The sequence below is a fragment of the Podarcis tiliguerta genome, assembly GCF_965153285.1.
Source record: "Podarcis tiliguerta genome assembly, chromosome: 8".
Taxonomy (NCBI): domain Eukaryota; kingdom Metazoa; phylum Chordata; class Lepidosauria; order Squamata; family Lacertidae; genus Podarcis; species Podarcis tiliguerta.
In genome coordinates, this window is record NC_139541.1 from 30,950,506 (window position 1) to 30,976,547 (window position 26,042).

Below are 26,042 nucleotides of genomic sequence, written 5' to 3' on the forward strand. Positions count from 1 at the left end.
CCATGTATGGATAACCCATTCTGGAAAAATATGTTCAGATGTATTGAACCATTGAAATACCAGCTTCTACATTCCATCGCTTTTCTGGGGATTTATTCAAATGCCAAACTTTAAATCCATTGCTTTTTTATTCTTGCATGCTCCAGAGTAATAATGATGACAAATGCTTTTGGTTATAAAGAGACAAATGATGAATTGTTGGTGATTTGCTTTCAGTTGACGGTTTAGTAAGTGTTAAAGATATCGACCCAGTGAAGCGTTACATACCTCCCCAAGATCAACGGAACGTTAGCATGAGATATTCAAATCAGGTATGAGTGTGTTTAATAAGCTAATTTTTTAAAAAAGATACAGTTGAGAGGCGTGCCATTTATTAATATGTTGCAGCAGTAGTAATATTGCATTAGTCCCTGCTGGGGTTTGTTCTGTACGAAACAAATACTAAGAGTTCAGATGGCGTAAGTGAACTCTATGCATCCTCAGAGAAAGTGCTGGGTAGACATTCCTTTTGAGTGGCTTGTTAAAGTTTCTGGCTGCCCGAAACTTTATTTTATTTTTAATAGATTGGTATACTCGCCTGAACAGAGCAAGCTATAACTTCAGGTAATAAATGGCAAGGTGAGGTGGTGTTATGGTCACTTTTAACTTCATGGACCTGCTTGTTGCAGTGTGTTTCTCCCCTGCTGGCTGGGGAAAAAAATACCCACATGGTTTACTTTTTCAGAGGAGTATTTGCTCTTTCTCACTTTGAGGCTGTTGAGGTTGTAGCATCAGCCAGGTCTTCAGAAAAGCTTTCTTGAAGAAGTGTCTCTCTCCTTCCCCCCAACATAGTGGTGCTCTAGGGGTCAGATCAGTCAACCAAGTACATGCCAGCCCCTCCACCCGCTCAGTGTATCTGCCCTTCCCCATATGTGTGTAATGGGAGGGACCATGTGAATAGGCCTATGATGTGAACCACATGGCTATAGGTTAATTTTATTATTTTATTTATTGATTTATAATATTTTATACCTCTTAATGTGCATAGACCCTATGCCAGTAGAACCGAAATATAAATATTTGTCACAAAATAAAGCAAAGAAACAATGAATACATACCATTAAAAACAGAACAGTGCAGCAAAACATTATAATCTAGGGAAAGCCTGCTTATTCCCTTCCGTAAGTAGATATGGATATTGAAGGTGGACCAGGCACACCAGGTGGGCAGGGAGAGCAAAACCTACCTCCACCTACCCATTTTAGTTCCCTTCAGAGATAGTTCACTGTGGATCCATCAGTTCTGCTCCATCTGGATCACAGCTCACATTGTAATAGTTCTAGGTATACTGCAGTACAGAAAATAAAGTCAAGTCTGATTTTTCTTTCCTCATGACACAAATGACACAAATGTCAGACATCTTTCACTGATACCCCTAACTCTTGTTTCGTTTCATTATTTTATTTATTTATTTATTGAAATACTTTATCTCAATGTTTGCTAATGTATTCATAGTCATAGTGTACAGATGAAAGTTACAGATGCTCCTGTCTGTGTTTGGTTTGAAGTGTTAAAAGAACCGGCCAAAAATGGAATCTGAAACTGGAACACAAAACGTTTCACCTAATAATGATGTCTTCAGAACCCAAACACCACTTCACTTCTTAAAAGTGCTTTCTTCCTTTTCCTCTACAAAATGTATCAAATTAAACCATCTCATTTTGTTCAAAAGCAAATTAAAAAATCCATTTAGTCATCTCAATGTATATAACGTTAGATAGGCTTGTGGAAGCAAAATCAATCAGCCCAAATTTAACACTTTTTAAAAAAGCAATCCCATTCATTAATGGGGTTCATTGAAGTTATTCTCATTAGTAATAAAACAATTTAAGCAGACTCAAGGTTTGTTGTAACACAGATTGCCATTACAAAAGTCTTTTTCTAGTAATTGGCACCATTTTATATAAGCAGTTATCTTGGATCCAAATCTATCAAAAGGCAGCTTTTTCTGGCACCAAAAGCTGGAATTTAAGCATGAAGGACTCTATGCAGGAAAATGCTGGTCTGGAAGGCTTAAGCTTCCATGATGCTGCACTAAAGCATCAAAACAGAAAATTCCCCAGTAAACTGAGCATCAGAGTGATCAAACACTCTGGCATTAAACACTCTGCTAAAATAACGGGTAGGATCTTTGCCAAATCATACTTCATAAGTCCAGCGGGGGTTCTGGTGGAAGAGAGAAGGAGGCATTTTGTGGCAGTTCTGCCTCGCCTCATGCCACCTCCCATCCTATTCAATGGGGTCTCCCATCAAATGCCAAAGCAAGGGTTAATGTTGTGTGCCTTCAGCTCACACGCTCCCTCCTGCAATTAATCAATTACTTCTGGATTGCAGTGAACCATACTTTCCCATTATATCAGAATTGACAACAATAAAGGGCACTTGCCCTCTAAACTAGGATTGTAAACCAACTTCAGACCATGCTTTGCTTTCCCTGTGGCTATGAAAATAAAAACAAATCATACAACATAAGCGTATGCAGGCCTTTTATATATAGACATCATTGATATGGGGCAAAATCTGACTTTTCTTGGTGCAAAATATGGGTTACCTTGGAGCAAAAATTGATAATTCTGACCCTACAGCACATGGACTTGCCTTTAAGCCCATACAGGCTTGATTGAGGTTGGGTTGTGGCCATTCCCTTTGTGCAGCTGGTCTTTTGGGAGTGCATCATGGCATTATATCACCATAAAAACAAAGAAGGCACATGCTGATTTGTTTCTTCCAGCCAGCACCATAAAATATCTTTATTCAAGCATTTCCCCTTCAGTCATAAAGCAGACAGAATCGCAAATCCAATAAATAAGTCATAAAAGGTTCCTTCCTTCCCTCCACAATGGATTCATCAGGCATTTATTAAAAGTTCATTTGCATTTAACCTTGCTTTACAACCTGTGTGTTTGAGCTGCAGTCTTCCATTGCTATATCTGATGCTGCCAAATATTCCTTAGATTAGTGATGGTGGTGAAGGTGGAAGATTGTTCTGCATATTTAGGATTTGTCAAATCCCTCCATGGGCTGGTTTAGTTATTTAAACCTGGGGTGTGGAGCTTGTTGCCCTCCATATGTTGCAGTCCTGCCTCTGATTTAAATCCACAATTGCCCAACTTCTTCATACCATTAGAGGCAGCTTATAAATATGACTGAAATCATAATTTTAGAAATTGTAAAAACAAAATTGCTAAGTTGCTAAGTTGAAACTGACCACACAATTTTTCTAGCCATGTTAATATGACATTCACAGGCATGTTCATTAGCCTGTGGCACCATGTGGTTTGGGGTTCATGCAGTAAACATGCCACCATGAAGAATTCTCACTTCTGCATTGTGGGGAAGGAGTGCTACATGTTCCTGAACAATGTGATGATGTAGCAGGTGTGTGTGCATCATTGGGTATTATAGTGTATTACGCCCAGGGACAGAGGCTGGGGAATGGATTTAGTATTGAAAGTTTTTTGTTCAAACTTGGGGATTGTTGCTGATCACCCAAAGTTGCACTTTCACCTTGACTCCCCCACCTTTAGAAAAGGTATGGATCCTGTATACATCAACACAATCTGATCCTGAGAGAGATCTGAATGATTTTCATAGTTTTTAGCCCCTTTTGATTCAACTCAGCTCTGTTGATTAAGGTCACACACCAATCACACACACACCAGGATTCTCTGAGAATTGTAGCTCAGAGTGTGTATTTTAGGAATCTTCAACAAAATTATTGGCACCTCACCAAACTACAATTCCCAGGTTTTCTTGGGGGACAGCTAGCTAAGGTGGTATAAAATTTCTCCGCATTTGCAATGTAGATGGAGCTTGAAACCACAGGCAGTGCACACTGGTTCCATCCTCAGCAGGTGTGTTGCAGTATAAGATAACAATAAAGCTGTATTTTCAAGCCTGTATTAACACTTGTAATGCTGCTTAGATCATATTCTAATGTGTGCACAGTGGCTTATCCTAACTCACGTTCTAAAAACTTTGTCTCTGTGCTATCTTTAAAGAATCCTTAATGTACTGAAAAAGATTCAGTTCTAATGAAAGTACCAGGATTTACAAACAAAGCCTAATGAGCACAAATTACGCTTATATGGGGAACTAAAAACTCGAGATATTTTAGATACACAAACATACAAAAACAAATTCCCTTGAGTGTTGTATAGAATTAGATGTGCCATGTTTAAGGATTCTATCACTGTGATTGGGGATCTTTCTCCTTAAGACTCCTTGTGGGTTATGTGTCCACATTATCCTGTACAGGAAATAAGGCCTTGCTGAGTGATTTATAATGGATTGCCTGTAAATGCAGCATTATCTCTCTGGAGTGCATTAGCAGTTATTACAGCTAAAGCTGAGCCACTAAAGCCTATAGAGGCCTCTAGAATTCAGTGCAGCAAAGTGACAAGTTTTGAATGTGCTAGAACACTGACCAAGCACCGTTGGAAAACCACCTCAGCATAGCACTGTGTGAACTCAACATTCATTCTGTACGTCTACTGAAATTATAGTTTCACAGTGCTTTAAAGACATTTTTCTCTGATACATCTGGGCTTGTGACATCATGTAAAGTCACCATAATGTCATTTTAAGATTTTTTTTTATTTAAAAAAAATATTACTCTTTTACTCTGTGATACCAGAGAATGAAAATAGCACAAGACGGAGGTGCAGTGACTGGGCTATACCTGTACTAGTCTATTGAATGGCATCCGGTCAATATTCAGTGGGAGATATTCAGGGCGTTGTTAATGGTTGGCTTGGCACTGACAGGTGACTTGCAACACTTTGGGTTTAGAGAACTTGTGGTCCTTCAGATATTGTTGGACTAAAAATTCCCTGCACCCCTTACTATTGGCTGTGCTGGTTGGGGCTAATGGGAATTGGAGTGTAACAACATCTGGAGGGCCACAGGTTCTCCATCCTGCACTATAGGAAATTCCTGTTAATCTCAGGTGGCTATTGACTGACAGAGCAAAGAAGGCATTTGTGCTGTGGCTTCTGATTTAGGGTTGCCACACACACACACACACACACACACACACAGATCTGCATTTGCTAAGATCCGTCTTTTGGAAATTCCATCGGAGTTGTGGGTGGCATAAGTGTGTCTGCCTTCCTCTGTAGCAATTCCAAGGGAGGTATTTTTGATAAGTTATATTTCTTCTGAAAGTTTTGCTTGATTGTCAGCATTTGCTGGTTCAACGTCCTGCAGTAGGCAGAGGCCCTGGCCTTGAAAAACGTAAGAGTAAGCTGTGATCTTCTAAGTAGAGACATCTTGGGGCTCTTTACACCTGAAACAGTCCTGCGACAGGAGAAGTTTCTGTAAGTCGTGCCCCCTAGAGAGTGGCTAAGAGCAGGGAGGCCTGATTAGGATTCGTCTCTGTCTGACTTGATTCTCCTGTTTTGGAGTAGATTAGATTCCATTTTTCTGGGTGAACCAAGCTTCATTCTGGGTCCACATAAATTCCAAGTGGCTTTCCAGAAATGTCCCTCAACTAACCTTCCTTCCTTTCTGTGGACACAACCATGTATTCCTAGTCCATTTTTTTTTAAGTAATGAATAAATCATGATGAATAAATATGCCTTTTTCAGATGTCTGTTCTCTCACTGTCTTTATCTTTCAAAGAGTTGATTTTGCTTTTGGGGTAATAATAAGAAGCAGCATTCCAGTTTTAAGCACAAAACAGAGTTGCTTGCAGAGTCCTCCCCACTTCCCAGACTGACTTTTCTCACAGCCAGGCACTCTAAAATAAAAATGACTGAAGCATCAAGTCACCTAGAGAAAAGATTGCAGCTCCTTGTTGATAAAGCACTTCATCAAGTGCAGCTATCCATGAAATTCTGCTCACTAGCAAAAAGATTTAAATGAGAAATAAAAGCAGCAGCCATTTATTATCAGGCAAAACCGCAACCAGATTTTTATTCTCGACAGTATTTGTCCATTAAACTTGTGTACCGAAATTCTTTTGCTTATATATTATATTTCTTTGGGAAATAAAATGCAAAATATCAGACCAGAGTAGCTGCTTTTCTTGATTGCAAATAAGAATCTTCCTACTTCTCACTATTTGTGAAAAACCTCCTCTCTCCCCTGCAACCCTGATTGTTATCTGAAGTACAAAATTCTTATCAAGGCCACCTTCCCAAATGACTATATTTGTCCAAACAGGAGAAAAAATGCCATCAAAAACGAGGGCACACATTTAATTACATTTCCAGTTTTTGTGTCCCTACATTTCTCCATCTTTCTGAAAGCGGCACACACTTTGTTCCCCGCCCCCGAGTCTGGTGTAGTGAATAGCAACATCCAGACTCCCACCATAAAGTCTGTTGTTGAGTGGTCGTTAAAAAAATAGAATAAAAGGCTTGCAACCATGGTGTCATGCCAGGCAGATCAAAACTGAATCTTCTTAATAACAGCTGGAAATGGCCCGCTGCAGAAGTCCACCAGTATCCGTGATTTTCCTGACTGCACTGTATGCTGTTTTGTCTGACACAGAGCTGCCTGACTGGAATTTAATCACCCCCAGTGTTCAGGTAGATGTGACTTCAGTATTCTGCTCTTGTATTCTCCCATCTCACAGACTGCAGCTGTTCCCTCGGAGTAGCTCAAAGTAGTTGCACACCTAAATCCAGGGCCTTTATGAGCAAGGTTGTCAATTCATTTCTAGGCAAGAGGATCCCGCGCCTTTAACAGCTACATGACAGGGTGATGCTCAGCTTCCTTGCAAGAGTCGTGGGCTAATGCAGAAACATGCAGAAAAAAAGTAGCTTGCATATTCCTCAACAGCTACGTTAGGATCCATTAGAAGGGCAAACCTCACACATTTTAGAGCCACGGAATTGCCAACATCTGCTACAGCAAGCTATCCCCAAGGGAAACTGATTTTCTTAAAGCAGGGAGCTCTGGCTAACTGAACTTGCAACAGTGCACCCTGCATTTATTAAAAGAGAACAGCAGTGTTTGCATCCCACCGCATTACAAAAATTTACGCCTCAATTCAAATCAGGCAGCTCTGACCATGGAATGGATTACATACATTTTTTCCGACGGTGTATGGCAACTATGATTTTCACCTAAAACAAACAGCAATCTGTGGTAAGCAGGTGTAGTGCAAGTGAACTGCATTGTGTATAGTTTTATTTATGTATTTATTTTGATTTAGAAACATATATATACCACTTAAAAAACCCCCACATATTTAAGTAGTGTCATCACAATAAGTTATAGCTAGCCAATGAAATTCCTTCACGCTAAAAAAAGGGAAATTATTTTCTTTTCTCTTAAGCTTTTTTTTATTGCCATCCAATTATTGATTTTTAATTTATACGGACAATTTATATGCCACTTATATTTAAACAGATCTCTAAGTAGTGTTACAACATAGCGACATGTCAAAGAAAAAAACAAATACAAAAATACAGAGAATTTCTGTAAGACACAGCTAAACTAAAGGACCCCCATTCGCATCAAAACAAGTATTATTCATAAAAACCAGCTACAAAAATTCAAAGAGAGTTTACATTGTAAAACACGGTCAATGGTTAAACAAAGTACCCTCTGTAAGGGGAGAGAGACTTTGTGCTGGCTTTGTACGCCTACCCTGCCCCACCTTCATAAGAATTTCTTCCAGAGGAAGAACTGTGAGGGGTGAGAGACAGTGTCTGTCATCATGGAATGACCTGTGCTGCCCCACCTCCAGCCCAAGAAACCTTCAGAAGGGCATTACTGCCATGGGCATTGTGTCTATGTGTATATTAAGGAGCTGAATGGAGTGAAATATTATGAGTCATGGGGGTGGAGAGAGAGTGCATGTGAATTCAACAGTTTGTTTTCTGTTTTACTTATTTCTGGTTGCTATTTTGTTAATGTTGTTAATATTTCATAGATTATGAATGCTGTAATACTTTATGAGTGCTATAATATATTATTTTCGTTGTAATTGTGCTGTTTTGCCTTTTTAGTTTTTTTTGTTAATAGCATTTTACTGTTATTGTTTTACTGATGATATATAATTGCTTTGCTGATGATTTGTTAATTCATCTATATGATTTATGCTGTATTTGTGATGATCTGTTATGTTCTATAATGTTATTTTTTGTTGTGTTTTTGTAAGTCACTTTGCAGTTCATTTCAAGAATAAGAATAAGAATTTTATTATTTATATACCGTCCAGCCACTCTGGGCAGCTTCTAGCAGAATATAAAAATATAATAAAACATCAAATGTTAAAAACTTCCTGATACAGGGCTACCTTCTAACATTGTGTAGTTCTTTATCTCTATAAACATCTGGAAATACAATATTACAAGCGAGAATAAACTAAAAGGATCCGTTTCTGGGAAGCTTGCGGGGCACAGGTTGGGGACCCCTGTAATAAGGTTTCTTTAACTTATGTTATTTAAGAATATGGGGAGGGGAACCTAAATAATTACTGATATAACCTATTTGCACACATGCCTCACCTCAGAGATTGGCATATGCTCGGATGTAGAAATGGACACTCAACCATACTTGTTCATTCCTTTGTAGAGATCTGATCTGTGTACTCCAAGGAATGCACAGGAGGGTCATCACGCTCCCATCTTAGGTAGAGGAGCTCCATATATACTGTCAATGTACATTTTTTGCTATGAGGAGTGTGTGCAGCAGATGAAAGCAGCATTGGTGCTGGAAAATCATCAATAGACTTGCAGTTCTTGGCAAAATACATGAAGGTTTTGTTTTGTTTTGTTAATGATGCAAGGTATGCCTAATAAATCAAATGCTGTTGATTCTCTCCCCTCCCTTAGCTTTTGATGCAAAAATAGTAAAAAATAAATAAATGAAGGGACCTGTCCTTAACATCCCACTGTTGCATCACTCAAAAGTGCATTGACAATTCAGCTCCTCAGGTGGCATTGAGATTTATGTGTGCTACCTCCCTGGTGCTCCATTTCCCTGTCTGCACCGTCAAATTGATTAGTGGGCAATAAAGAGCGAGGGAAAGCAGCAATGCGGCCAGACGATGTCAATCATATTAATGAATGGTTATTGTTCATGTTGTCCTTGTATCTCATTGTGGCTCACAATCAGCCAGCACATTCCACCAATAAAAATGTTGGTTTTACTCTTGCATTTTAAGGGTCCTCTTGAAAATGACCTGGTGGTCCAAGTCGCGTTGATTGCTGAAAGCCAACGGTAAGCCATTCAGATAAGTGATCTGAGCCTCAGTGCTTGGATTTGAATGCATTATTTGGAGACTTGTGTGACTGAACCGGAAACTTTGTGATTTGAGACTTAGAACTGTTTTGATGGACTACATGGGATTGTGAATGCTCGAGCCTCAGAGCTGTTTTCAGGCAAAACAGTGTGCAGTATTCTTATAAGAAAAATCTGCTGACTATTGGGCAGTATGAATCCCCTGGACAGACCAGACTTGCTATACATATTAGGAACATGGCTTGGTGCCTTTTCTTGGTCAAAAGAGCAGCAATTTCTTTGTGCTGAATTTCAGGATCCAGCTCAAATCTCCTGTTCTAATGTTGAGTCCCCAACATGCCCTGAGATGCCCAACTCTCTAGTGGTCCCTGTCTCACCTGTTTGCTAATTTCAAAAAAAATTTTTTTTGCTTTCTGGTAGTGTGATGCAGGGGTGCCTAAGTTTTTTTCATGGGAGGAGCTGTTTGCCTCTGTTTCACTTGTTCTGACTGGATGCAGTTGTTTTGCTTATTGGGGGTTAGTGCTGAGGATTCCCAGTTTTTCTTCTGTGAAATGGGTAGTTTGTGATACCCACAACTGTTTATTAGATTTCCAAATGTGTCCTTCAGCTCATTTTTTATTTTTATTTTTGTAGACACTCCTCCCCAACTCCAGTTAAGTTCCCCAGCTCCAGGAAATGATGGATTTTGGTAGCAACTATCCCATGTGGTCCCAGCTTGGCTCTATTAGCCTATGATAGTTTAATTCTTTAAGGAGACATTTTGAGAAATAGGTATTGCCAAACACACATTTGCTGGCTTGCTGGCTTTAGCACATGTTCTGACACACTAAGACATCCTATTTCTAACAGTCTCATCACAGTCTTACAGCTTCTGTGGGGTGGATTGCATTCTAGGTGTGAAATCCAGTATTTCTTTCAAAGCCAGTTGCTACCAAGATCCATATTTAATAGCAGGCTCCAGTTCTGCTGCATTCAAATTCCTTGTGATTTCCGTTTTTTTAAAAAAGCCTGCAGGTTTTCTTGAACACATACGGAATCCAGACACAGACTCCTCAGCAGGTTGAACCCATCCAGATATGGCCACAACAGGAGCTTGTGAAAGTAAGACATTGTTTTCAACATTATAGGTAGACCTCTTGTTTCTTTGCTTGCTAAATATGCTTCCTATGCTGTGATGAATCATCTGGCTTCTGTTCCATCCCAGCGATACCTGAAACTCTCCAAAATATGTATGGTGCTGTTCAGTAAACACACACTTAATTACAAAACTGGGAATAACTTTAAAAATAAGGTGGGAATGAATCATGGCGAGATGCAGTAGATGATGTACTTTCTTTGGTATCTAGGAAATCTCTAATATGTGTTCAGTACTTGTACCTAAGAGCAAGAAATGCTCCTGGTGCTGTTGTAATCTCAAGTTCATTGTACTGAATAATGTTATTCAGGAAATCTTCTGAATAATGAAGCGTTCTTATCAGTATTGTTTGTCCATAAGTTTCATAATGGTGATGATAAAGCTTCACTATTCAGTAATGGACAGGATTTTAATTTTAACGGGGGGGGGGGGGGTGCGCAAAAATTTCTTTCTTCTGTCTAGTATCTTCCAAGTTTCATTCTAACCACTCTTAAAAAGACAAGGGGACACTCTCTCTGAAATCCTTTCCTGTGCTCACTTTTCTTTCCAAGTAGCTCCACACCCTCCTAGTGGGAAAGAGGGTGTTCTTTCCCTAGATATTCTGTAACGAGATGACCTTTAATTTCTAAAAAGGTCACTCTGCTGCAGAACCATTGACCATGCTCCCTGTAGTCTACTTGGCTCAGAAAGCAGCAGATGGATTGCCTTGGCAAGGGCCCTAAGAGTTAATGTGTTCAGTGAAGCTATCTTGTGTGCAAAAAGTACTAACTGGTGAGATTTTTTTTTTGGGGGGGGGTGTTCCAGATCATTTCCCTCTCCTGTTCGCATTCACTTGTCATCTCTTCTCTCAGAGACCATAAATATCCTCTTTTAGCCTGAAGGAGCATCTAATCATAAGACCTAAGGATTAGTCATTCCAGAAACCACACCGACCCATCCCAGCTAAGACCCTGCTTCCCAAGCTAAGGGGGCTGCTATTTACCCCAGCAGCTGCTTGAAATATATGTCAACAATTTATGTATATATTCAGCCATTTATACATCTATTCAACCAGTGCTCCTTCTTTGGTAAACAAAATGAGGTGTTGGTACTCATTTAGTGATAAAAGTGCCGTGAGTGCAAATAAAAGAGAGGTTCTGGTACTCCATATTGATGAGTACCACACACACACACACAAAATTCAGTGAGTGTTTAACTTATCAAGGCTTTACTTCTATCTAAATGAATGGGACATTTATTTGTTCGTTTGTTTTTAGTTTAAATTGTTGGTCGCTTTTTCACCAAGGTCACTCAAATATATAAACAACGTATCCACAAACAAACACATTAAAATTGTCATAAGAGAAAACGAAGACAAATCTAAAAGACAATATTATTTTTAAAAGACAGAATTAAAACATCCTACATGCTCAAGGCAGCCACAGATAATTAAAAGCCAAAGGCCTGTTGAAAAAGAAATGATTTTGCCTGGCACATAAAAATATGGAATTCTGGCGCAAGGCAAGCCTCTCCAGGGTGGGGGCATTCCACAAGTGGGAAGCCACCACTGAAAAGGCTGGGCTCTTTTCAAACTCTCAACAACTTATCAAATTCGGGTAGGGAAAACGGCATCATTTGGTTGTTACTTCAATCCCTTGCATCATTTGGTTGTTACTTCAATCCCTTAAGAATACTGAAGGGGATGCTTTTTGTCATTTTGCAACGGCAACCTTTTACATTTCTTTGTATACAACGACAACACACACACATGTGCACAGACACATGTATTACAGATCCGTATAGGTGCTCATTGCACCTGGGAGTAAATTTTCCATCAGGGATTAATTCTGCTGCAAGCTGACTTTATCTTAACAGCACAAACTTGCAACAGTGATTTCTTATTTTTAAAGTTATTATTTTAGGAAAACCAAACCCTGTTAGGCTATAGGGGTCCATTGGACACCTTCCTTTAGTTGCTATGAGTCCACCTGTGCAACTCTTCTGGTCCCCCCTCCCCCAGGCCTCTTGAAAGCCCATTGAGGAATTTAAGTTAACATTGTATGGCCCAGTATTCCCCAATATTTATTTATGTTAGACTGTATTTTTGGACTATTATATCAATAAAAAGTATTTATGTTAAAATGGAGCCAGTTTGAAATCTTTTATTTCTAGCTAGAACTTTAAAAAGGCCTGTTGGATTCCAGTAGCAAATAAATACTGCCAAACAGCATGCAAGCTGTGTTTCGTGCATTAGACTTTGTGCATTGTGATGTTTTTACAGGCTTACTTCCATCTGGGGGTCAATGACAAACTGGGACTCTCGGGAAGACCTGACCGACCAGTAGGCTGCCTTGGAACATCAAAGGTCCGTGCAAGAAATGGCTCTTCTGCATGCTTTCATTAGTGTGAATAGTGGAGGAGGTCTGTGTGTAAATATTGGAGGACAATTGAATTATCCTCTAAACTCTGAAAGCAATTCACATGGCTTAAGTTTACCAAAGGCTTTGCCCAGATTCTTTAAGGAAAAGTGACCTCTGTGGTTACTTGCCTGAAAATTTTCATGCATATGATAAAGTCAGGCACTTGCCTATGAAAGTTTATGCCACACTCAAAATGGAGATAAAAGCTTCCTTCATTTGCATGATTTGTCTTAGTGCCGAGTTTTAATTATAAAACATAATATGGATTTTTTCTTCTTCATAAGATTTGGTTAACAGTATCCTATGTACAGTATTAAAGGAAATGTTTGTTTTTCCCTTTCGGCAGATTTATCGAATCCTTGGCAAGACTGTTGTTTGCTACCCAATAATCTTTGATCTAAGTGATTTCTTCATGTCTCAGGATGTGATGATGCTGATTGATGACATTAAGGTAGGTGTAAATGTGCACATGTAAAACCTGGTGCCCATTAAATGTTTTACATTTTAAAACTTACGCAATGACTCATTAGGCTGCAACCCTGATAAGGAGGGAACACAGTTTTCATTTTGAGGCTACAACTCCATGCTTGCTTACTTGAAACTAAGCCTCACTGTCTTAATTCTGGGGAAGCCAGAATTGGGGGTGCACAGATCTCATGTTCGCAGCACAGTGAATGTTGCTGCATTTGGATTTGCACAAGAACATCAGTGGGGTTTGCATGCCTTTTCCTACACAGATGTAGAACATTTCCAACATTTCAAATGACACATCTAGGGCAAACATGAAGGCAGAGGATAGACAGCCTTGAGAAAGGGGGTATAATAGAATATTAAAGGGCAGCTACAACAGTCATTGGGACACGGGTGGCACTGTGGGTTAAACCACTGAGCCTAGGGCTTGCCGATCAGAAGGTTGGTGGTTCGAATCCCTGCGACGGGGTGAGCTCCAGTTGCTCTGTCCCTGTTCCTGCCAACCTAGCAGTTTGAAAGCACGTCAAAGTGCAAGTAGATAAATAGGTGGGAAGGTAAACGGTGTTTCCGTGCACTGCTCTGGTTTGCCAGAAGCGGCTTAGTCATGCTTGCCACATGACCCTGAAGCTGTACGCCGGCTTCCTTGGCCAATAAAGTGAGATGAGTGCTGCAACCCCAGAGTCGGCCATGACTGGACCTAATGGTCAGGGGTCCCTTTACCTTTACAGCAGTCATTGGAAAGTATTACAGAGTAGTCACCCACTATCACCCAGAATTATTTGCAGTGTTCTGTGCTATGAGAGAGCAGGCTGGACACCATATGGGGATGGTGGATATTAAATTGATTGAAGTTGGTAACAATACATGCTTGCATAGGTAGGCGTCAGAGTTATACATTCATGGATAGGGAGAAGTGTGACTGATGCAACATGGGGGCAGTTACAGAAAACTGGTCACCTGTCAAAAGAGACCTTTCTTGGCTGGGCCATGGGGAGAGACAGCAGTTGAAATGCAGCTCTTCAATGAGAGATTTGGTTGACTCCCAATCAGCATCTGCTGGCTCACAAGGGCTGTTCTGGGAACTTCGGAACAACATGCACCAAATGTCATTTCTCTCTTCTTTTCCTTTTGGTCCTTGGGCTTTTGAATGGCCTGATCTGGCAATTTGCATGTAGTGAAACCCTCTGTGTTGCAAAATCATTTGCAATAATCCCCACACTGGGTCAGTTCAGAAATGCTTTTATGATTTTTGAATAAATAAACGAAATGAAATCTTCCTGACTTGTTTTGAACATTTCATGAGTTTCCTGTAGTTGAAGTGTTCTAGTTGCACCATTCTGCTCCCTCCTCTCATTTATTGTTGTTTTTGTATTTATGCAGAATGCTTTGCAGTTCATTAAACAGTACTGGAAAATGCATGGCCGCCCCCTGTTCCTTGTGCTTATTCGGGAGGACAATATAAGGTAAGCCGTCAACAGATGCAAAAACTCCTATCACTTCTAAATGGTCAAAGTTTGCCCTATTGATGCATTTCATTTTCCAACTATCAGGGGAAGCAGATTCAATCCGATACTTGACATGCTGGCCAGTTTCAAGAAGGGAGTTGTTGGTGGAGTAAAGGTTCATGTTGACAGGCTACAGGTAAGCTGGCCTTTTTGTACGTGCAACTATGTAGCCTTGCCAAATGAAATTTGATTGCTGCTGTTTTTGGAAACCAGGCGAGCCGTTTCTCATTGCTCATCCTGCCCTGAAATACAGAGAGACAGAAAGTACAGTAGTTTAGGTGGTCCTGTTGGTTTTAATTATCTTTATTTTGTTCCTGCTGGGATAAAATCTTACAGTAATATGTGTGGCTCATACGTGTGCATGCTTTATTATTTCTAGACATCAGGGGAATTTGCATCCTTTTCTTTTTTATTTAGTAATCCTTTATCTGATTAAAAAGCCATACTATCATATGGGACTTTTCTCAGTCCTATGCTACAAAGTGTGTTATTCTTTCAAAGCGGGGCTAATTCAAAGTCCTCAGAGGACACTTGTTCTCCTTCCCCCATTGCCTTTCCATGTAGATTTACTTAATAATTAATAAGCATTTTAGAAGAATGTTTTATTTCTTTGACGGTTGTTGCTGTTTATGTAGTGTGTTTATTCATGGTGGGAATTAACTTTAAAAAATGGGCTAATTTTTAATCAAGATCTGCTTTATGCTTTATTCTCTACGTACAAGTTGTTGAAGGTGACCTCAGCTTCGTTGCACTGTAGTGTATTTTTTTTAACATCTTCAAGAAAGTATGACTGAAAGTTAGACCTAATCAGTTATATGATGGTATGCTGTTGTAGAAACTGCCTTGCCTCTCCACCTTGTGCATCACTGCACAATGTGTGCCTGTCGAATTTGCTTTGACAGTTAGGTGCCGGCTCTATAGTTTCCAGGGTTCCTGTGCATGTGCAGAGCCCTGTCCCATTCTTTCAAGTCTGGCTCCTCTGCCCCACCCGCCCTTTGACCCACCTACTCGCTTCTGATCAGGGACCCAACACAGGTGCCCATTTCAGGGAACTTTGTGGGCCCTTTCTCATTTTCTGAAAAAACCTAGGGTTTACCCACACTCACCTTTTACTCCACTCTTTCCAGCTAGAGATCCATGCTCCAATGCTCTGTGCTGGAGCATAGTGTGTGTGTGTGTGTGTGTGTGTGTGTGTGTTTGTTAGTTTTGGCCCCAAGTTTTACCCAAGAAAACCCACTCTTTGAAGCTGAATTGGAGCAAACATCAGTTCAGGTTTTCTATGTGGGGAAAGTGTGGTTCAGTGGTGCTGTATTTCCACCCCTTGCCTTTTGAAACTACTAGAGTGCTTAGATCTGCTGATGTGTGTGTCGGGGGGTGTTGTTTGCAGAACTCTCAGCAATTAAGAGTTTGGGATTGGTTGCTGGAGTCACACTGGCATGATCAACTTGATCTTTGCACACTAAATTTCTCAAGTTTTAATCATGCTGCATTTCCTTTTGCTAACGTTTAATCATTAATTTCCTAAATTAATCTTGTGTCGTGTCTTGGATATCATCCATTTCATTAAAACGAGGAGAGAAAACTGAAATACTGAGATTGTGAAATGCCGATAATGCATTATCTATTAAAGGGAATATATACTGCATGTTCATAATTTACTTCCAGCTTTTGCATTTGTATGCATGTGTGTATATATATATATATATTTGCTTTCGTAGATTTTCACGGGTACAGGAATGCAGGTTTTGGTATCCTCGGGTGTCTTCCCGTGTAAAAGTTGGGGTGTCTAGGCGACGTTTCGACGAGGTCTCACTCGTCATCTTCAGGCTGGTGCTTTCGGCTTCTTGTTACTGGAACAGAGCAGGATCTCAGTGTTTGAGTTCCTATAAATACTGTTGAGGAGGTGTGGTGTATAGCCTCCAATGTTCTGGGCAGAGAGGAGGTTCCCAGGCTAGTGTGCCTTTTCTTCTTTTGTTCCTTAATTACTTGAGGGATATCTTGAGTGATTTCTTGAGTGATTTCCTGAATCCCACTTAGGTGGGTCATTAGGTGTGGATTAGTTGCTAAAGCCTTCGTGTCTTGAACTCTTGAACTTTGTGAAGAGTTTTTCTGAGAAGATGGCTGTACTGCACTTGGCTGTGCTCTGGCTTGGCTTCGTGTATAGGGGCGAGCTGTGGTTTTGTGGCCTGTGCCAGCCAGATCTGTGTAGGGATTGCAGGGGGGTGCAGCATCCGGAGGTGCCACCCTGGTTTGGCTACTGGTTTGGCTACATTGGACAAACAAACAGACGAATAAATGCACGGATCGCAGAACACAAGAATGCCGTCAAAAAAGAAGAAAAAACTTCCTCTCTTTTCCAACACATGAAAGAAACAGGACACGAAATTAATTTTGCAGATTCCAAATTGCTCTTTAACATGGAACATCACCACAAGAGAATAATCATGGAAGCCATCGAGATAGAGAAACACCCTCACAACATGAACAAGCGTGACGACACATCCCGCTTGCCAGACATCTGGAAATTAGCCCTCCCCACAAAATCTGACACCAGATCCAGAGGCACACAGAACGCCATCACCAATCAACCACACCAGACCCAAACCCAGACCCTCTCCACAGATAAATTACAGACACCATCCAGTAGCCAAACCAGGGTGGCACCTCCGGATGCTGCACCCCCCTGCAATCCCTACACAGATCTGGCTGGCACAGGCCACAAAACCACAGCTCGCCCCTATACACGAAGCCAAGCCAGAGCACAGCCAAGTGCAGTACAGCCATCTTCTCAGAAAAACTCTTCACAAAGTTCAAGAGTTCAAGACACGAAGGCTTTAGCAACTAATCCACACCTAATGACCCACCTAAGTGGGATTCAGGAAATCACTCAAGAAATCACTCAAGATATCCCTCAAGTAATTAAGGAACAAAAGAAGAAAAGGCACACTAGCCTGGGAACCTCCTCTCTGCCCAGAACATTGGAGGCTATACACCACACCTCCTCAACAGTATTTATAGGAACTCAAACACTGAGATCCTGCTCTGTTCCAGTAACAAGAAGCCGAAAGCACCAGCCTGAAGATGACGAGTGAGACCTCGTCGAAACGTCGCCTAGACACCCCAACTTTTACACGGGAAGACACCCGAGGATACCAAAACCTGCATATATATATATATATATATATATATATATATGCTTTTAGATGTTAATTCATGGGAAAGCTGCATAATCTTAGCTTGCAATATTTGCATAACAATATTTCCATCCATTTCAGCTGCAGAATTTATAAGGTTCCCTGTCTTAGCCATAATTTTCACATTTGCAGCCTGTAATTTGTGCTCAAGGGGAATACGCAAGTTAAACAGAAAAGAGCAGAATCGGCATTAAACAAAATCCCCAACCAAACCACCGTGTCTTTGCATTCCATTCATTATCCTATTGTGGTGGCATCGCTATCAAAATATTTTTTCTTACATAAGTTTCACTGTACCTGATTCTGTTTCCTTTCCTTCACTACTTTGAAACCCTTTTTAACAGAAAGACCTTAAAAACAGGTTTAATTAGAAATATCCCCCTGCCAAAAAGTTATGTGGCTACTTGATGAATTAATAACAAATAGTATGGGTGCCTAATAAAATATTGATAGCATAAAGTGTAGCATTGTTCTCCAATAATATTTGTGCAGAGAATTCAGCTGGCAGGGTTAGGGAGAAGGAAGAAAAGAGAGGAAAGCCTAATAAAGTCTTAGATGTATGCTTTATGTATCTGTAGCACAGCATGTTGTTAGAAAAAGACTAGGATAATTAAATACGGAGGTATTTTCCTAAAGGCATCTGGAGGTCAGTCAGCATCCAGGATACTGTCTCCTCTTGGCTTGGACTCAAAATAAAAATCTTAACTGCCAAGAGGAAGGGATCTGGCCTTCCTGCCTTTGTGTAGGAAACAATATCTTTGTGAGCCCCCTTTTGGAGATATAGGTCATGTCTGTACCATACATGTAAAGCATTCTCTAACAGCCCTCACCAGATCTTGCTGACCACAGGATGCCTTGGATTTGGATGTTTTGGAGCTGGAGTGGCCATCAGCTGTGATGTAGGCATTCCCTCCCTTTTCTCTGATTCAGAAGTCATCTTTGTGGCTCTGTATTGGCCTAGGAGGTCCTAGTTTCTGGACCTGGTGAACATATCAGTCTGGAAATTGTAACACCTTGCAGTGGAAGAGAACATTGCTCAGGGCCCAACAATTCATTTTTGGCCAAAGCTCCTCCATCTGATATCCTGGAGGCTGAGATGCTCTGGCTAACCCAGAAGCATTTACCTGGGAAGTTACTGTACTCTCTTTTCCTCTCAGAGGGTCTTGGCCAACCAGATGCATAGCACTAATTTGAAAGCTTTTATTCTTCTGGAGTGCCTGGTCCAAGGTTAACTCCATATCAATGGATGCAAAGGACATGCTGGGCTCCCTTCAGGCCAAGGTGCATAAGGAACTAAGAACCAATACTATTAAAAAGGCAGGTGGCTGCTCTTGGTAGGATTTCTTAAAGTGCTGAGACTTTCCCCCCTCAAACAGCTTCAATTCCCAGAGTTCCATGGGCAGAGGGATTGATTGTTACATCACTTTGTAGATTGTAGCTTTGTGAGGGGAATAGGGGTCTCCAAACAACTCTCAGGACCCTCAGCAGACTACATTGAGTCATTGAGATTAATGTGATATAAAAGTCCTTTAAAAGTATAGTGTGCCTGTGACCTGAGGGGCTTTTTCGTTTTTGTCTTTGTCTTTTAACTTCTCCCCTGCAAAAACCTAGCCCCTAGTTTCAATCTGAGAAGAGCACATCAATCCATTGCCAAACTTCCTTGCTCCATGAGTAAAGTAAGCGAGCAGGGATTGCACAGAGATTGCACAGATCTTTAAAGCCTCCCCCATTCTCCCCCATCCACTCCCCAAGATACATCCAGAATGGGCATTTCATAGCCCTCCCTTACTATATGAGAAGGAATACAACACCATGAGCAATGGCATTAACACATTTTTAAGGACCTCTGAGTTAAAGGACAACTTCACTACCCTGTGACCTGTAAGTGCTCTGAAAGACTGCTTGGGCAATATGTGATTTATGGCCACATGCTGAGGGGCAAAGATCCAGGAAGACTTGTTTCTTGGGGGAACCAACTGCAGTGGCAGCAGTGCAGGGCCCTTCAGGGATGCATATCCTATTTCCGAGAATATAATCCAAGTAATCTGCTACTAAAGAATTTGTTTGCATCATGTACTGGAGTGCTTCTAGAAGGCTCTGTGCATTCCTAACTTCTTTAATATGCTTTAACCGGCTTCACTGACTCCTTGGTCTATGCCCAGAATGAGTCAACAAAGCTGAATCATACCTCAGTTTGGGATGTCAAAGACCACAATTTTAATGCAAAAGTACCAACATCCAAAAAGGTTAGGCACCCCAAAGGCAGGGACAGGAGGATATAGCATATACTGGTTGCGATGGGGTGAGCTCCCATTGCTCGGTCCCTGCTCCTGCCAACCTAGCAGTTTGAAAGCACGTCAAAGTGCAAGTAGATAAATAGGTACCGCTCCAGCGGGAAGGTAAACGGTGTTTCCATGCGCTGCTCTGGTTTGCCAGAAGTGGCTTAGTCATGCTGGCCACATGACCCAGAAGCTGTACGCCGGCTCCCTCGGCCAATAAAGCGAGATGAGTGCCGCAACCCCAGAGTTGGTCATGACTGGACCTAATGGTCAGGGGTCCCTTTGCCTTTACCTTTACCGACATCCAAAATAGTTAGGCACTCCCGAGGCAGGGACAGGAGGATATAGCAGTTTAGTTTGCACTAGCACCACTCACCTGTTGGCTGGTTCACCAGGGAAGATGCCAATGCAGGATGAGCTTTCTCTCTTTTTTCCAGCCTCCTGGGGACATAGTTCTAAGCCCCCTCTCCAGTTACATAACCAATTTGGGCCCTTAAGAAGATTCCCCCTATCCAGTTACATAACCAATTTGGGCCCTTAAGAAGATTCCCACCCCACCCCTTTGTTGCTCACAGATTCTCCTTGCTACTTACCTCTTAAAAGCCCTACTCCAAATCACCCTTGCTTGGAAAATTGCAGCTGATAAACAGTGTGCAATAAGTGATCCTAAGCAAGACCAGCATGGAACAAGGCAGGTGTGCCCATACTTCCAAGGTTAGTGAGCACGGGTAGTAAGAAAGGCTTCTTTGCCTTGTTCATTTGTTCATTATATTTATATACAGCGCCTTATCTGAAGATCAGTATAAAAATTAAACATGTATAACACAATAACAAATGAAACAATAACATACAGCACACATGCCATTAACCTGTGTTCAACCCATATCCACAGTGGTGTCTAGTGTTAATGTATTTTCTGATCCCAAGAGTGGACAGGATGGGAAGCTGGAGAATAAGTGATGGTGCTGCTGGCCACTCCTTGTTATCTAGTGGACATGAGCTGGGTCATTCCCAGTCAAGTCTGCCCTAATTCATTCCCCTGCCGATGCCACTTGCAACATAAGGGAACATAAAGCTGCAGTTCTCTTGTCTCACCAGGAACAACCTGGCACCATGCCTGAAGATGGAAACATTCATTAGCATATATATATTTAAAGCTTTAGTTGGAGGGAATAGCTTCGATATATCCCACTTTAGTTAAGTCTTTCTGGATCATCCTATACGAGGGCAGTGTAATATCTTTGCTAACTTTTATTATTACTCTCCTATTCTCTTTCTTCTCCATTACAGACAATAATTTCTGGAGCAGTCGTTGAACAACTGGATTTCTTAAGAATAAGTGACACAGAAGAGTATGTATGCTTGAAATCAAATTACAGTAGAACATTAACCTATAGCATCCCAAAGCCCCCACACTAGATTCCCCACCACCACCAAATCAAATTACAAAGATTGATAGTTAAAAATGTGCGCTGGATTTGGGAGATTTCAATATTGTCTTTCTGCAGGCCTCCAGAATTTAAGAGTTTTGAGGAGCTTGACCTCCCAAAACATTCAAAAGTAAAGAGACAAACCAGCACACCACACTTGACTGAACTGGAACAACAGCCAGATATTAATGCTAATGACTGGAAAAACAGGCCGACTTATGAGATTCTTCAGAAACTGAATGTAAGTATAAAGGAAAAACTAAATATACTGTGACCCATCTGTGCTTTTCTCTTAAGGCATGCAGCTCACTGAAGAGGATAGACACTGGCATGCATCCTACACAATCTGTTTTATTTAATCTAAGCAAGCAGGAATGTTCATGAAATATTCCCAAACCTCACCTTTTTGTCAAAACAGAAAATATGGAAGGTGATGATAATACAGGAAGAAACATAGAGTTTACCCTATCTAGTCCAGAGGTCTTCAAATTGGGTACTTAGCATGTTTTACCACAAGCACTGTAGAGGTTTCTCTAGGGAACTGCAATGTCAAGGATAGAATCTGGGAGAATCCAGTGTTTAATTTCATTATGGTAATCTTTCATAAATGTTGGAAGTCCTTGCCTATAACTCATTCAGGGATTAAGACCAGCTTTCCCCAACCTGGTGCTCTCCTGATGTTTTGGACTGCAATTTCTATCATTTTTCACCCCTGGAAATGCTGGCTGGAGTTTATAGGGGTTATGGTCCATAACATCTGGAGGACTTCAGGCTAGAGTTTGGTGGTATAGAACCACAGAGTAACATTTACTACTCAGGATGTCCTACAATTTTTCTGACTTTGTTATATAGATAGATCTGGAAGCTTTCAAGTGAGCATTCCTTCACATAGACTGAGTCTTTTTTCCTGTTAAGTGTCATTACCATCATAGGAAATGAGATAGAGAGTTGAAATTTCCGAAGAGACACCTTCCTTAAATACACCTGGTTTTGTGTACATAGCATCAATGAAAAGCAACTTAAACTTGTAACATTTGGCATTTCCTTGCTATTGATTTACATTTTATGGCTGTTCCTTATCAGGACTGCAACTGCCTAGCAAGCCAAGCAATTCTGCTGAACATTTTGCTCAAAAGGGAAGGCCCGAATTTCATCACCAAGGAAGGTATGATTGCAGGAGGCAATTTTGCACATCCATAGATGAACATGAATAATGGGTATGCACACTGCAAGTTGTGTTGCTATTTTCCTCTCCATTAAAGCACTTTCAATTTAAAATGGGAAACATGCATTCGTACACTGTAGAGTGGAATGAACCGTTAAATGTATTAACTCTCTTAAATAGTCTGCACACCATATGGTTGCCTGTTTATAATTCTGAGCATGTGGTTTGTGGGGGAAGAAGGTTTCATCTGCTATGGTAAGGTGAAGCTGGAATGCAGGTTGTGCATGTTTGAAATTGTAGAATCTTCACATTGGTTTTCTATACAAATGTGTTATTCTAATGTTGCTGTTGGAAGCTTAATACAGTTTTTAAAACTGGCTGCACTGCATTAAGAAGTGCAGAGACACAGATCAATTCACAGGTGCAGCACCCCCCCCCCATGTATTAGTCCTCTCTTTCTTTAAAATGTAACACATTTTGCAAAACATCTCAATGATAATATTTTGCAAATGTGTTACACCTTGTCTGCCAAAAACAGTTTGTTCAATAAAGGGGAACATATTCAAACTTTTGGATCAATGTCACATCTGTTTGAAATGTATCTCCCTGTGACTAAGGAGATAAATTCCTTTCCATTTTCCAGAGGTAGCTGATTGCATCATGATGACCATCCTCGTGTTGCTAATGAAAAACATAAATCAGTATCAGAGTGGCTGTTTCATAGATCTTATTTATTTTGTCTTACTCTTACTTTGTCCTCTATATAAAAAGTATCTGTCTGAGTTTAGCCACAGAAAGCATTTGCTACACCAAGTGAGTTTGAGTGCTTACTTGCATTGGCAACATAAGAAATCAAGAGCCAAATTTATGTCTCAGTTCTCAGTTCTGAATGCCTTCCTTATAGCTTACAGCTAAACAAATAAAATTATTATTATTCCTCTTTGTGTCTATTTTTCCAGACAAGTAGCTTAGCATATAAGTAAAAATAAAATCAATATTACCAAAAAAACCCCAAAATAAAACAGATTCTGAACTCCAATGACATAACAGTATTCTAAACTCCGTCCAGTGAGCAGGAGGGAAAAATACTCATGAAAGGTCAATCTTTAGGCCAAAAAGTCAGAGGTGCAGCCATCTGCTTCATCTCTACTAGGAGAGAGTACCAAAGGTGTGGAGCCACCACCAAAAAGGCCCTATCTATCATGGATGCCCACTTTACAAACCTGGGGGTGGACACACCAAGAGGGCCTCTGATTGAGATCTCATTGTGCAAGCAGGATGGTCATAGACCTTCCATTAAGTAGTTTGGGCCCAATCAATTAAGAGTTTTGAATGTGAAAACCAGCACTCTAAATTGGGGCTGGAAATGAATTGAAAGCCAGTACAGCTAGTATATTACATGTGTTCTTGAATGTGATGGCCATACACCCATCTGGACCACAGCAGCTGCATTTTCAACCAGCTAGAGCTCCTGGACTTTGTTTAAAAACAGATCTCAATAGAACGCATTGTCTAGCCTCAAAAACCTGTTTAGTTTTCGTACCAATTGATTGATTTTCCCTCTTGTTATGTTACAGGAAGCTTACACACACACACATGAGAAACTATAGAACAAGTAATATTATATAACTAATAGAAACTAGGAGTGAAATTCTTCAGTAGGGTTATAGTGAAAATCTGCACTGGGATTCTTAGCAATTGGGTAATTCAGTCCAGCTGGTTTGCTCCATTTTTAGCTTCTCTGACAAGTTCCATCAAAATGACTCTTGTGGCCTAGTTTGAAGAAACTCTACAAATAAGGGCTTTGGAAGAGGCTTAACTATTGCTCTCCTAGTGCAGAATCACAAAGCAACTACAGGCCTGCATCGCACAAAGGGCTCGCCTTAGTAAAAACATTAGCAATTGGTATTCTAACTGCTTAGCTACATAACTGTACATTAGCTTACAGATGATAAGGGCAAGCTCCGTAGGTTACAATTGCCAAAGGATACCTGTTGCTCATCTGTTTTCTGCCAGAAACCAATGAAGTACGTAAGCAAAATGCGCATATGCACATACATTTATGCTCTTGCATATTCATAAATGGGAAAGTGGGGTCCATCAGGTATTTCATATTGTGGACAGAATTGGCAGTGCTGCCCTTACACAGCAAGATGAAATGAGCTTACAGCATAGATCAAACTCATTATCCAGCTGCAGTATAACCTCTCCACCTTCTTTTCCTTTCTTTCTTTTTCTCTTTTTCACTTTACATGTGAATTAGGTACCGTCTCTGATCAGATTGAAAGAATCTATCGAAAAGCTGGCAGCAGAAAGCTCTGGTTTGTATTTAGTGTTCAGCTTCTTGTTAATATTTTTGCACTATGTTCGTGGAATTCTGTGCTACACATGTTTACATGTAGTTTTCTGCAATTTAAGTAAATGAGCTACATGGGGGGGGGGGTTCTAATGCATACACCTTAATAATGTGTTTTTGTTCCTCTTCTGGCTGTGTGCAGCCATTGCTTAAGTTTGTGGAAAAAGGAAGGTGGGGTCTTAAGTTCTGGCTGGAACACTGGTATATTATCTGGAGGCTCTTCCCCTTAATATCTGATGCTGAAGGATTCTCTATAGTTACTCAGTGGTAAGTGCACTCTGCATCTGGTGAGGAACACTTTCATCTCCTCTTCATAGTATTCAGAAGTGAGCGCTGCTGTTGAAAACTGACTGAGTCCTGACAGCACCTGTAGGATGAATCACATTGTAGAGCTGAGTGCTGGTTAAGAGAAAAAGAGGGAAAACAACCAAGAAAGACTGCATTAACAGACAACTTGCACTATTTAAAAAACCCTTTGATTACTGCAGTGTGGATGTTATGAATTAGATAGGACCCATTCTTTTCACTCTGGGAATTACTGACTTGCTAAAACTGCTTTTGCTAAGCCTTTTAAAATACATGTTGGCATGTATCCAGTGCAGCACTAAGTAACTGTCCCATCAGCACAAGGATTTCTGCTGGCACAATGGAACTCTTTCCCTGCCCTGCCCCCTGCTTCCTTTCCCAATGCTCTCCCAAGATCTGCTCTTAAGGGTTGGGGGAGTCCGCAGAACAGATTTAGAAGGGGAGGAGAGGGGGGAAGTCCTTTTGTGCAGGCAGAAATCCTTGCACTGATAGTTGCTTACTGCTGCCTTGGATACAAGTCATTATTTTTAAGGTTCATGCGTGTCATCTGTATTTCCTTCCCAG

The 26,042-nt window shown here is 40.7% G+C and overlaps 1 protein-coding gene across 9 annotated transcripts in view; it reads left to right on the forward strand.

Annotated features, from left to right (window-relative positions):
- PHKB (phosphorylase kinase regulatory subunit beta) overlaps positions 1-26,042 on the forward strand; it is a gene marked incomplete at its 5' end in the record, with an annotated part of 136,716 nt that overhangs the window by 87,103 nt on the left and 23,571 nt on the right. For all 9 annotated transcript variants that reach the window (XM_083451837.1, XM_083451836.1, XM_083451841.1 and 6 more), the window contains 11 exons: positions 217-311; positions 9,162-9,217; positions 10,246-10,339; positions 12,634-12,717; positions 13,119-13,223; positions 14,624-14,706; positions 14,794-14,884; positions 21,512-21,573; positions 21,730-21,892; positions 22,735-22,816; positions 25,080-25,137. In XM_083451837.1, the coding sequence (XP_083307963.1) occupies positions 217-311; positions 9,162-9,217; positions 10,246-10,339; positions 12,634-12,717; positions 13,119-13,223; positions 14,624-14,706; positions 14,794-14,884; positions 21,512-21,573; positions 21,730-21,892; positions 22,735-22,816; positions 25,080-25,137 (973 nt within the window). The remainder of the gene's footprint in view (positions 1-216; positions 312-9,161; positions 9,218-10,245; positions 10,340-12,633; positions 12,718-13,118; positions 13,224-14,623; positions 14,707-14,793; positions 14,885-21,511; positions 21,574-21,729; positions 21,893-22,734; positions 22,817-25,079; positions 25,138-26,042) is intronic.